The sequence below is a fragment of the Oryzias latipes genome, chromosome 7, assembly GCF_053564925.1.
Source record: "Oryzias latipes strain Hd-rR chromosome 7, Olatipes_Hd-rR_3.1".
Lineage (NCBI taxonomy): Eukaryota > Metazoa > Chordata > Actinopteri > Beloniformes > Adrianichthyidae > Oryzias > Oryzias latipes.
This window is the reverse complement of record NC_136243.1, coordinates 15,870,462-15,884,104: the sequence shown is the minus strand read 5'-3', so window position 1 is coordinate 15,884,104 and position 13,643 is coordinate 15,870,462. Positions and strand designations below refer to the sequence as shown.

The 13,643-nt window shown below is 39.5% G+C and overlaps 1 protein-coding gene across 12 annotated transcripts; it reads left to right on the top strand.

Annotated features, from left to right (window-relative positions):
- Positions 1 to 445: 445 nt before the first annotated feature.
- On the top strand, positions 446 to 12,580 carry LOC100301622 (forkhead box protein P1). 12 transcript variants are annotated; one of them, XM_078950348.1, is made up of 16 exons: positions 446 to 592; positions 2,668 to 2,808; positions 5,630 to 5,767; positions 5,846 to 5,935; positions 6,041 to 6,161; positions 6,902 to 7,007; positions 7,088 to 7,195; positions 7,291 to 7,378; positions 7,686 to 7,763; positions 7,859 to 8,054; positions 8,151 to 8,227; positions 8,309 to 8,410; positions 8,804 to 8,931; positions 9,826 to 9,880; positions 9,987 to 10,153; positions 11,698 to 12,580. In XM_078950348.1, the coding sequence occupies exons 2-16, from the start codon at positions 2,683 to 2,685 to the stop codon at positions 11,858 to 11,860; spliced, it is 1,743 nt and encodes a 580-aa protein (XP_078806474.1). In that variant the 5' UTR covers positions 446 to 592; positions 2,668 to 2,682; the 3' UTR covers positions 11,861 to 12,580. The 12 variants fall into 12 exon arrangements, with proteins under 12 accessions (XP_078806474.1, XP_023812519.1, XP_023812518.1 ...); XM_023956751.2 differs by having other exon boundaries at positions 454 to 592; positions 7,686 to 7,787; XM_078950349.1 differs by having other exon boundaries at positions 525 to 708.
- Positions 12,581 to 13,643: the final 1,063 nt, after the last annotated feature.

Below are 13,643 nucleotides of genomic sequence, written 5' to 3'. Positions count from 1 at the left end.
GGTTGTAGGACAAAATTTAAATAATTTAAATATTTTACAAAAAGTAATATTAAAAAACAAAAATACTATATATTTAAAGTCTACCAGTATATTAACACCGTTTTAGACAAAGGCGTTTTTCATATTTTATTTAACTGTTTTTATAATATAATTGTCTGATGTAAGACACTATTAATAGAAATAATTGATAAATCATAAACAAAAAAACATTTACACTTAGTATTTTATATTTTTATACATAAATGGACATAAAAAAGTGTTGCTTGTTAAAAATGGAAACTTCTGTAAAGATTTAATTAACAAACACTTTATTTTTCTAAATAGGTAAAAATAAATGTAAAAGTTACACATAAAGTATATTATTGTTTCCCTAATAGATAGATAGATAGATGGAAATGCGACAAATTCAAACCGGACGAAAAGGTCCGCGTGCTGAAATGACGTCACCATTGTTTACTTTTTCCTAAAGCACGCCCTCCGCTAGCTACTTGTGGCTAGCTCGCTACCCCAACCGACAGGAAGGCACAACACCGAGGGATCTTCTTCTGACACCACCCCGAGAGTCAAAGATTGTCTGCTAGTTCTTCATTCTGTGAGTGAACGAATATCGCCGGGACTCGTCGACCCTCTCCGGATGAATACTCAGCGAGCCCGTTGCTTCGCCGCGAGCTCCGCAAATGAACGAGGCAGACAGAAGCGTTTCTTCATGTGAGCTAGCGGTAGTTCTGCTGCTGCTGCTAGCTTTTGTTGTAGCCGCTAATGCCACTTGCCGTGCTGGTTGCCAACGTTTTCATTCTGACGTTAACGCGACCTCTAACTTGTTAAACGCGGCTAAAATATCTGAATTATCACCACTATCCATGTTTAACGGTGTTTCCCCAACGTTTATAGCCGTTATGTAAGCTAATGGTACAAAATCCTGTCGGAATCCTCGCACTACGTGATTCATTTGAACAAATGAATGTACCCGCGACATGATGTTCAAGTAATGCAATGTCCATTTAGCCACTTTTACATAAAGTAAGTAATTACATGTAAACGGTTAAGCTTCATAATAAATACCATTCATTCATAATTCTTAGTATGTGTTACTGTCGGTGCTGCATGGTCGGCCTGTGCACTGCGTTATGATGTGAAAAGCTGAGCGATGTAGTCCACGCTTAATATAAATGGGGAGAAGAGCTTTTATGGACTAAAAATAGTTAAATTACTCAGATAAATACTTATTTTAATGTGTTAACCCAACACATTTTGTTTTTCAATTACAACCTAAAACAAACAAAAGTTAACATTAGTATATGCGTTTAATTATATCTAGAAACTGCAGATTTTAATATTTCATTTTTTTGTTAGAATTTAAGTTTATTTCGTAATGTTTTATCAAAAAGACAATTATTTCCTATATATAACATGGATTTAGGTCCCCATCTGTGGATCTTCTTTAAAAAATAAAAGCTTCAAACGTATTGTTAATGCTTTTATTTTCATTTCCTTTCCCATTCCTGGAAAGTTTCCCCCTGGGTGAGTTGTAAATGAATCATGTAGCCTACAAACAAACAAAAAAAAAAAAACATTTATCCCAGGAGGGGGAGGGGGAGACAGGGAAAAATGGATACGGCTTTAAACCGAGCAAAAATAATAAAGTGTTCACCACGCTTGTATCGCTTAAATTCACCCTCCAGCTCCTTCAAAAATGTCCAAAGGAAACTCTGCCCTTTGTCTTCCACACTAATCCTGCTCCTGAGAGCTAAAGTAAACATTGGAAACTTCACCAACAGCTGCCTGTTTTGAGAAGATAAGCTTTAGCTTGAATTGCTGGAATTTTATAACCATATTAGTTATGTTGATATAGCACCACAAGTAGATACAGCGTGCTAGCACATGGTTCTTTTTTTATTTAGCTATTTATTCATCATAAAAATATATGTTTTGCTACTTTTGGCTCAATCTTATGTATGTTTATCTAATCAGACAGTGACACTCAGTGGTGCTCGACAGATTGATTTGATAACCAGATTAATGTCTGTGTTAACTTTGAGCGGCAGCGTTTACAGTTGGGTGGAAGTTTTGTGAACTGTTTCCATTCAGGCTGTCTGTGTAGCCTTCCATCTGCTTGTGCGTTTTTTTTTTTTTTTTTTTTTTGTTAGCCTGCTTTATTTACTTTTGTTTATGCTGCTGAGCTTTTTGCTCAAACACTCCCAAGCTGTATACATAAAAGCTTACTTGTGCATTGTACTACCTGCCACAGCCATTTATCGCACCACCTGGTTAATGGTAAATTGTTCCAGAAGGAAGATATGTTTGCACATAAACACAGACCCAGGGGCCCTGTGTTTACAGTAGTCATGGCAGCACTTGGTTATTCAACAAATAGAACCTCACATCTTCCTCCGTGTTTGAACATTTGTATTAGTTGGTGGGGCCGTCTGGTGGATGTTTCCAACTTTTTTAGTGCTGTAGTTTTATTTATTTTTTTCGTTTTATTGTGCATGTGTGTTTGTTTTTTAACTAGGAGTTACCTTTACACAGGGATGGGCATTTAAGACGTTAGGAGCAAAGTTGTGCTCCTGCCAAAAGCAACAGCGCTCCACTGTTTCCCACCCAATCCTTTTGTCGGGCTGTTCTGCCGTGTCCAAATGCTCTTGGGTCGTTTCTCTCGCTCTGCAGGTCCGTGAAGTCCAGATGCACGAGTCTCGGTCAGAACCAGCAGGCCACACCGTTCAAGCGAATCCGGGGGAGAACAGAAATATCCATGAGAATGAGGGTCGACTGAAGAGCGTCCAGACTCCTCCTCCTGAGGCACCAAGGGTCAGTCTTTGTTTTTATTTTATTTTTCATTTTGGTTTGCGTTCGTTTATCAGTAAATAAAGTTGCGTTAAAGTTGGCCGCCTATCGGGACAAGCTGTTTCAGTGCACCTGCCTCTCAGACGGGAGCGTTTGAATAGATTTGGTTCATTTAAATGTTTGATAGTCGGTCTGTGCAAACTGCATTCAGCATGCTTGCAGGTAAATGATTAGGACGCATTGCACAGGCGGCCTAACGGTGCATGTCGAGCTGCAATGTTTTATCTCTCTGATATGGAAAAGGTGTCCTGAAAGTTCCTCCTTTGCAGTTCATTCCTAATATTTCTGCTTAAGGGGGGAACGAGTGAATTGTGGGGGGTTGAGCTTTAGCGGGAAAAAAAGGGGGAAGGGGGGGGGCATAACTCCTGCTGGGCGGAGGGATCGGCGTTATATTGTTAGTTTTGTTTACGCTCACATCATGCGGCTGGAGTGGCTGCATTAGATTTTCATTGTTGCCGGGCAGTATTTGTTCTTTTCAATGGAGACTATCAGGTTTGTCAGGCTCTCTTATTTACTCTGTGATAATGGTGCTGTTTTTTTTTCTTTCTCTCTTCTTGTTTTTGCTTCCTTTCGAAGTTTTGGCGTCTTTTAAGCCCGTTTGCTCAGTGAGCCAGGTGATGTCATGTTTTTGTGGTCGTGCCTGAAGTTTTTTTAATTGCACTCAATTGTCATTGGGTTTTTGTTTTTAGTTTTTTCCCCCCCAAAGTCTGTGTGTTTTTGTGTGGGCAAAAAAAAAAAACAACCTTCTGGAACCACACCTATTTAAAGCATAATAATAAGTGTTTACTCTGTTGAGGAAAGGCTATTGTTTTTCCTTTTTTTGTTGTTGTTGTTGTATTTCAGTCTTCTGTCAGTCATTTCTCACAAGAGTTCACAAGACCAGTCTTGCGGGAACAGCTCTGTATTTACACTCTGCTGCTCACTGGTATGACTTTCAACAATAACAACAACAGAAGATGTTTGGACTTGCTGGGCTCCATGGCAACAGGGATTAAGCAAAAGCTGTTGTTTTGTTGATAGTGTCCACAGAAGAAAATAAAGGGGCCAGCTCGCTCGGTGTATGGGATAGACCCATTTTCAATGCTTTGGTTGTTTTTTTGTTTTTTGTGTGTGTCTGCAGCGCCGAGTTTCAGAAGAAAAGGCTAAACTCTGAGGCTGTGCAGTGTTATTGTTAGCCCAAAGCCTGTGTGAAATTCTCTGTCGGTTTGTTTATCCCATTCTAAACAGACCCTGCCTCGGAGAGAAATGTTTGTTTGTGGTTCAGACCTTAATTAAAATACGAATCTCCAAGTTCTGTTTTTGTAAACACGCTCTGTGTGCTTTTTTTGTTTTCTTTCTTTCTTTTTTTTATGATTCATTATTTATATCTTTATGCCATTTTGATGACTGTGTTTATGTTTACCGTAAACAGCCCTGGAGCTGTGAGGCTGAGGAGGAGGAGGGGAGTGCGTTCAGCAGAAGATGTTGTTTTTGTTTTGCTGGAACTTCTTGTTGTTGTTGTTGTTGTTTTCGATGGAGTCATCATTCCCCTAAGCCCTCCAGTTTCCCCCCTCCTTTTTCTTTCCGTCTTCTTGTTTTTTGTTTGTCTGCTTCCCTTTTTAGCTGTTTGCCTCTCCAGACTGACATGTGGAAGAACAGCGATAAATAATTGGTTTTGCGGCTATAAATATTTCTTTTTTACATTTCAGAAAGGTGCAAAGGACAGACGCTGCAGGGAAACTTGATATGTTGACGGGAGAAGTGCGGTCTTTGTAATCTGAACTCGTTTTTTTTTTTTTTTTTTAGACACATGCGTTCCTTCAGCTCTTTACGATTTTGGTTTTTATCATGCATGTTCTGGTTAAACGGTGTTTTCGCTCAAAGAGGACACCCGAAGCCCTCTGACGTTATTCCGTTTCTATTGTGATGTCATGGAGTAGGCCTGGAAAAAAAAAAATCGCAACGTTATCGTCATCCTAATACTAGCCTGCATCGCAAAAGACGTTTTAAACTGCACTAGATGGTTACCTGAAATGTTTACACACATGCGAATCAAAGGGAGCCCTTCATGCTTTTGACCAATCAGATGGAGCCAATTCCTGTGTCCTATGTAGACGAGGGTGACGTGGAGTTTCATTTATGTTGACTTGTATTTAAATTAAAAGGTTGCAGAAAAATGGAAATAATCACAAATCATATTGTTATCGTAATATTGATCAACGATATCGCAAGTTTTCCTCATATCATGCATTTTTTATTGGAATTAAGTCAAATCCCAGCCAGAATGTCGGTGTCCTGAAACCAAAAACCATCTATTTGAAACTATTAAGAGAAGTGCATGAGGCAGCTGAACATCAGCTTCTGAGTTCCTCCCTGGTGTCTGATATGCACAGACTGTTTACAGTTCACTCCACACATTTACATGACGGTTTTTGGGAAAGAGTAGAGGGAAATTAAAAAAGAAAAAAAAAAAATGAAGGGGTCAGTGACGGCAAACATTCTCTGTTTTTGTGTCATCTGTTTTTTTTCTTCCCTTTTTAAATGAAAGGAAAAACCCAGAAACTGAATCAACTAATATCTTTTGGTTTGTTGGTTTAGTTTCCACACCCTAGAGGAGTTATTTTTATTTATAATGATTTTTTTTTTTTTTGCTACTGATCCGGTTTATGTTTGAACTTTATCTAAAGTTTTTACTTGTGTCCGAAAAAAAGATTTCTACAAATACAGAAAGAAATGAAGAAGTGACTGCATTTAATTGTGGTTACTTTATTTTTGGTCTCAAAGTTCATATTTCAACCTGCTGTAGGTCCCAGGGTCCTTGTCCATGATGACCCCACCAGCAGAGGCTCCCCAGCAGCTGCAGCAGACGGCTCCACAGCAGGTTCTCACTCCTCAGCAGGTCCAGGCGCTGCTCCAGCAGCAGAAAGCACTCATGTTACACCAGGTACATGCATGCCGAGGGGGCAGGGGCTCTGCTGTCTCACCTGCGTCGCGGCCCGCTTTAATGTTCACCTGTCTGCAGCAACAAATTCAAGAGGTCTTCAAGAATCAGCAAGAGCAGCTGAACATGCAGCTGCTGCAGCAGAAGAATGCCGGCATCGTTAGTCAAGAGGTAACTTTTAGACGTCCGTTCAGTGGTTCAGGACCGAGAAACGTTCTGGCTTTAGAAGAAGAGTTGTAAGAACCAGATCGTTTACTGCATGATGTTCTCCGGCAGCTGACGGCTCAGCAGATCGCCATCCAGCAGCAGCTCCTGCAGGTGCAGCAGCAGCATCTCCTCAACCTGCAGAGACAAGGCCTGCTCTCCGTGCTTCCCAGCAGCCCCAGTGTAGCTCCAGGTGGACCCTCGCTTTCATTTTCAGCTTGATCCTTTCTTTACCTGCCAGCAAATAGATGAAACAGTCTTTTCTTTGAATTGAAAGATAAATAAACACGTTTTCTCAATAAAAATAAAGACAAACTTTTTATTAACAGTTGTTTTTAAAATATAATTAACACTTTTTTAAACACTAACCTTTTTTTTAGTGAGGCATTTTCTGCTTGCCTTTCTCTTAAAAGCCCCAACTGAGACGAAATAAACTCAAGTGCTTGAAAAACTCTTAAATAATATATTTTAAACTTTCAGAAATTGCAGTTAATGCATTTGAAGTACAATAGATGTTTTAGAATCCACTTTCTAGAGCTTTAGGACCCAAATTGAAGTAGAGGTCCTTCATTTGGTTTGTCAGTTGTCGTGGTGCTGCCCCCTGCTGGATTCATACTTTCTGCTGCCTCTCTCATTTCATATCACGCCTTTTGTAAAATGACATTTATTTTAGTGCAGTTTTCTATTTGTCCTTAAAATTTAACTTGTACATAAAAGTATGTTTTTATTTAAAATTACATTTTAGCCTCAGCATTTTTTTACCGTAATGTGCAATATTTTTTTTGTATAATTATATTTTAATATCCAGCCTTTATATGACGTTTTATTTGTTGAGTTTAAGTTGTTATCTTTGAGCTGTTTTGGTTTTAAAAAAAATAGCCTTTTAAATGTGTAGCATCCCACTTTATTCAATCTAACTTCTTTGCGTTTCAGTCTGTGAAAACGGCGGCATGCTCTCTCCTGGTGCGGACATCAGAGACTCCCCCAGTCAACAATCCACTGCCAACAACCATCAGACTCTCCTGAAGAGAAAAGACAGGTTTGAAGCTCACACATCTAGTGTTGCGTTGCAGGGCATGTTTGTTGCCAACGATCGGGATAAGTTATTCATTTTTGCAGCGGCCCGGTGAGTGAAAGTCCTCAGAAGAGTCACGCTCTGTACGGAAACGGCATGTGTAAATGGCCCGGCTGTGAGATGGTTTTTGGAGACTTTCAAGCATTTATCAAGTGAGTTCTGAAACTTCATAGAAATAAAAACGCACATCTTTGAAAAAAAATAAATAAATATTTGACTGATTTTTACTTTTTTTTTTTTTTGGCAGACATTTGAATAGCGAGCACACGCTTGACGACAAGAGCACAGCACAGTGTCGCGTTCAGATGCAGGTGGTTCAGCAGCTGGAACTGCAGGTACGCCGGGTTTTCAGTCCAAACTCTTCTGCGATGTGCCAACAGCAGCTCAGCCGCGCACCAAAATATCATCATTAACACAGCGCCGCCCGCGGCAGCTGCTTCTGAAAGCAACCGCCTCGTCAAAGTAGTGTTTTGCCGACAGGACTGGAAACAGAGGTGTTGTCTGCAGATAATTACACTTCATGGGATGCCAGAAAACATGAAGTTCCCACACAGAAATCCATGTAATGCAGGCTGTGAAATCACTAACCTCAACTTCTATTTTTAGCTTCTTTTTTTTCTTTTCTATTTTTGTCTTTCCCAGCTGAAAAAAGACAAAGAGCGACTGCAGGCTATGATGGCTCATCTCAAGTCCTCTGAACCCAAACCTGCTGCACAGCCAGTAAAGAACTCGCCTTTTTTATTGGTACTTTGAGAAAAAATCTCCAATCTTCAAGTCACACAAACTGTTTATCCATTTATTTTTTATTCCTGCAGGTAAATCTGGGGACAAACGTGTGTTTCTCCCAGGCAGCGATGCCCAAAGGCCCCCCACCTATGAGCCTCTCTCAGAGCGCCACAGCACCCTCCACCCCGCTGACGCCACTGTCCGAGTCCCCCTCTGTCCTCACTCCCAACAGCATGTTCACCGCCACCCCCGTACGGCGGCGATACAGCCGCTCAGTCAGTCAAGGTACCAAAGAAACCACCAACTTTTAACTTGCCCAATTAAAAAAAAATAAAGATTTTTGCAAACGTTTTAAACTCTTTTTTTTTTTCTTCCCCCCAGATATAATCGATAATAAGGAGTTCTACCTGACCACTGAAGTCAGACCTCCATTCACGTATGCCTCGCTCATAAGACAGGTAACCGCCGCGCCAGTTTTGGTTTCCGCGCTGGGGGCTAACGGATGGGGGCTTTCTCTCACACGCTCTTTATCTCTCCAGGCTATTTTTGAATCTCCTCGCAAACAGTTAACGTTAAATGAAATCTACAATTGGTTCACGAGAAACTTTGCGTACTTCCGGCGCAACGCAGCCACTTGGAAGGTATTTATGGAATGACATCTTAAAGTCCCACTCTGATGAAAATGGGGTTTTTAACAATGATGGAGGACATGCAGAAAGAAAATTAAGAGTAAAATAGCAAATTGACGTGAAACAAGAGCAAATGAAAAAAAAAATACCTTTGGAAAACAATCTCATTTGTGACATAGTAAATACGATGGGCGGAGCCACAAGCTGCCTATTCTTCTTCTCGTCCACTAGAAAACAAAACAGTTTTTTTGATTTTGACTAATAAACCGCATGATCATAATTAAAAGACCACTGGAAACGGTTTGAGAAAAAAAAAGATCAGAAGATGATCAGAGTGGGACTTTAAATAGACAATTTTGGTTTTTTTTGTTTTGTTTTTTGCGTAAACCGCCATTTTCCTTTCAGAATGCAGTCAGGCACAACCTGAGCCTGCACAAGTGCTTCGTGCGTCTGGAGAACGTCAAAGGAGCCGTGTGGACGGTGGACGAGATCGAGTTCCACAGACGAAGGCCTCAGAAGATCGCAGGAAACGGGTAGGTTCCAGCAAAAGACGTGGAACCCGCCACAGCTGCGCCTGGTCCATCAGAAGCCCCGCCATCAAACGGCAGGATCTTGTTGTTCCTCACGAGCGCGCAGAGTTTACTACAAACAAATATTGAACTTTCAAAGGTCGGAAGTTTGCAGTTATAATAAAGAGCAGCTGGCTTGTCTGCGCAGTGAGTGCACTTTAGGACAACCAAGGACATGCAAGCTTAAGCCTTTTTTTCAATGCTCCACAGTTTGAAATCTTTAAAACCCATTCCTTATATTTATGGTCTAAACTAAATGTATGCTTTTTATGGATTTCAAAATATTCGTGTATCTGTAAAGCACTTTAGTGAACTTTTGTTGTTTTCAATAATGTTTAAACGATTGCTTTGATTAGATCAAATATCATAAAGCAAAAGGAATAAAAATATCTAGAAAATGAGGAAATAGTTGGGATTTAAAAGTAAAGATGAAATGTTCAGCCTTGTACTTTAATTAGGTTACCCTACTGGTGGTAATGGAGATATTTCTATTTTTATTTTTTTAATCGTCTTTTATTTTTCATTTGATTCCAAACCTTTTTGTCGTTTTTGAATTTTTCTGATCTCTACAACGACTGTATCTTTAAGAAAAAAGTATTGGATGAAGTTGAAAGTTTCCTTCCATTTCATCTTCTTTCACTGGTTAATTTGTTGCCTATTTTTCCTTTGACACATAAATAACTGTCCTTCAGACTTTAAAATCCTGTATCATGTTACGACTCTGACATGGCGATCTGTTTAGAGGGAAAAGTCCGTATGACTTTTTTGTTGACATAATGCCACATCTGATTGTTTTGCGGGTCATGTGTTTATACCAAATAAAAGCTTAACCTGCTGATGATGTTTGTGTTCAAATAGATCCCTGCTGAAAAACTCGCAGAATCGCCCCAGCATAGCTGGCTCTGCTCTCCAGGTAACAGTTCAAGCTCCAAGAAGACTTTTTTTCATGTTTTTGTCTCTTTTTTTTTTTTTTTTTTTTTTTTTTTTTAGATGACGATGTTTGTTGAAAATGATTTCAGGGCGGCGGTCTGGACGGCAGCAACTCCTTCTACAGCCCAGCCTCCATGGGCAGCATCCCCCTGCACTCCCTGCCTCATGTCCTCCAGGAGCAGATGAACGGAGCTCTGGCGAATGGATCCGGATACCAAAGTGACAGTAGTGCGACGCAGTCTCCTCCACAAGCTTTGTAAGCTTCCTGATTCTCTAGTCCAATCAAACTTTCTTTATTAAAAGGATTGCTCATGCTGTGTGCAGCTCACGGCCTTTGCAATAAAAACATAAAACAGAGGGACATGCAATGAAATATAAAACCCCAAAAATGTTAAAAACTAGGGCTGGGTGTCACCAATCATTTCCAGAATAATTCGATTCAATTCACCAGAGCCTGGATCAATTTAATTCTTTCAATTCAATTTTTAATTTACGCTGTTTACATATTTTGACATATTTGTATAGAAATACATTATATATGTTTTAAAGGTATTGATATGAATAAGATGGAGTTTACATACTGGAAAATGTATTAGTGAAATAATAAGCCAATCAAATTTTTAACACCATACAGTGTCACATGGTTTCAAAAACAGAGGAGCTCCAACAAAAATGTACAGATCATTAACATTGTAAACTGACTCAAATTACAAAAATAAATGTTCTGCCTCTCCTGGAGGGCGTTTTAGTTTGGCCACAAGGTGCAGCTTGGACAACAGCATTACACTTTATTCCAGAAGATTTGAGGAAAAAACTGTGCTTTACACTTCGAATGGTTACTTTAAAAAAGTTTCATTAAAAGAGTTATATATAAAGCTGTTCATTTAGTTAGCGATGTATGCTTAGGTCGACCAACGAGTGTTAGCATTAGCCATCCTATGGGAATTTCCATTATACGTTAGCATCAAGCTAGCAGTATTTAGCTTTACTGGTGTTTTGCGTTAAGTCACCAGAAAAGGAAATGCATTAAAGTTCGATCTGTACTTTTATGATTATTGATTATTATTGATTATTGATCTCGGATCAATTCAGATCGATTAATCAGTTTGATCAACCCAGCCCTATTAAAATGGTGGGTTTTTAGACCATTCCTAAAAACCTCTATGGTCTCTGCGGCCCTCAGACTCCTAGCTAGCTGTTCCACTGGCAAAAACCATAACGATGGAACGAGGTCCCACTATACGTTTTAAACCTTGTGTTGTTGTTGCGTTTGTTGAACGACTAGTAGCTACGTATACACCGGGCATGTGACGCACATTTAAGAACTCGCTAAATACCTGTGCTTGAATGCATGTTTAGCCCGTGGTGTTCACACTTGACAAGCAGGAAGGGGCTTCTTCTTTCTCTTTTTCTACTGTTTACAAACGTAAGTCCTCCACCAACAGTTGAAAGAGGTTTGGTGTGAAATGTCACAGCGGCGCAAATCTGATGAATCTTGCTCCAGACTTTTTCTTTCTCAGTTCTATCCTAATGTATGATTGATTCCCACTGGACAAAAAACGGAAACATGAATTTCTCCGCCATAATCAATTTTTAAATGGTTGGCACCTCCGTGTTTTATAAGAAACGCAATGATGAACTAAAATGTGAATGCAAAGGTTTTGAACACGGAAGCCCAAAAACGTGCATTTATGGGCGTTTACATAGACTTTGCTTTGGAAGTGGTCACTTGTTGCTAAGGCCAAAGTGAATGTAGCTTCTGACTCTTGTTTTTCCTCCCCCCTCCCACCGTTTCATCAGCATCAAAGAGGAGCAGGAGGACGAGGAGATCTGCGAAAATTACCCCTACGAGTCTCCTGCGAGCACCGACGAGCACGGCCACAGCCCGGACATGAACCAGGAGGAAGACAACAGCAGCCCAGAGAGGTCCAGCCTTCATCTGGACCGCGTGCCTTCTCTCTGACCACAAGGTCAACATTTTTTTCACTGCGAGGCAAACCTAATCACAGCCTGTGTGATCCGCATTCCAAAAAAAAATTAAAAAAAAAAACAGTGTCATCCGCATAACATAACACTCTGTACTTAGGGAATTTTAAAAAAGATTTTCCAACATTTCTTTCTTTTGTTTTAGTTTCTTTATTTCGCTCCCTGTTGTCTTTTTGTACATTTGGGTGACGTCACAGAAACACGTTTGTCAAACGGCTTGTGAGGGTTTTCCTTTTTATATATATATATATATTTAATTTTATTTTATATGTAACACAAAAGAGACCACTGCGAGAAGAAAAAGCCAAAGCAAAGGGAACGCTAATATTATGAAAGCACTTCACAATAAGAGACTCTCCTCTCCATAGCTGCTTTGTGCTGTGTGAGGCCACACTACCTGATCTTATTTTTAGCCATCTTATGTAAAGATTTGTAGAGGAATTAAAAACAACCGAATCTTGCTTTAACAAATGAAAAATGTTCACTGCCAGTGTGATCTGATATATTTGTATTTAAGGTATAATCACTGAGTTGATCAAAGGAAAAGTTTCTTGATACCTGCTGGTCTTTTTCATCCCTTCCATGAACATGACTTAATTTGGCTCTAACTGAGCTTGTAAGAGTAGATACTATAAGTATATCAATATTGTAAACAATGCATCTCTATGAATAATAAATTCCTCATGATATATGTGAATCTTGGTGTCTTGTAAGTCAATTTTAAATAATGTGCTGAAGTGCTCTTATTGCTGTGGTCAACGACCCCCCCCCCCTCAATCTAGGACACCACTAAAAATGTAGTGTCCTAGATTTTAAAAGCAATTTGAACACCGTACTTCCTACATATTTTAAAAGGCAAATGTGACATCACTGCTTTCCCAAACCTAATAAATATGAACATTTTACAGACTGTGTTCTGAAGATAACATCTTGAATGGTTTTTTAAAAATGAGTTATAGGAAGTCTTTTTCACATGAAAAATTGTCCAAAGGCAGTGCATTTTGGTCTATATTTGACAAAATCTAGTGACCATCGATGCACACTGTTTTTTTTTTGCAGAGACTGCTGGGAAATTTCTAAGGCACCAGATTTTTGGAATTGTAGATTTCAACAGCACTACAAAATGGCGATTGTGTTATATAGTGAATAATGGCGTTATATAGTGCATAATGTAGTGAGGGAATTTGGACACAACCAGTGCCTTCTCAAATCTACAGAGGCAATGGCGTTTAGGCTACACGTCATTGAAACTTGTCATTTCCAATAATTTTTTTTTTAATATAATTTAGTGATTGTTTTGAAAGCTGTGGAGTCTTTGTAATGATTAAAAACTTGGTGGTTGTAGGAAGAAAAAAAAGAGATTTTCAAATGATTTACTTCAATGTGAATAATTTACCATTAAAATGCAGCCCATACCATTACACTGCCACCATCAGACACAAATACAGGGCTTGGATAATTCTTTAGTTGCTGCAGTGAAAATTGAGACTCAGCCAAGTAAGTGTCGTTTTTCCATCTATCCATTTCTAACCCCCCCCCCCCCACACACACACACACACACACACACACACACACATTCCCTTTTGGGATCAAGAGTACATTCTGGACAGTTGGCTCAATTCTCTATCCTTTTTTTTTGTTCAGAAAGAAACCAAACCCTTTTTTGTTCTCGTGGGAAAGTTCCTATTCTGGATGTGAATCTAAAAATCTGTTGTTCTTCCAATTCTTGATACCGTTGAATGTGTGGCTAACAGGTAAGC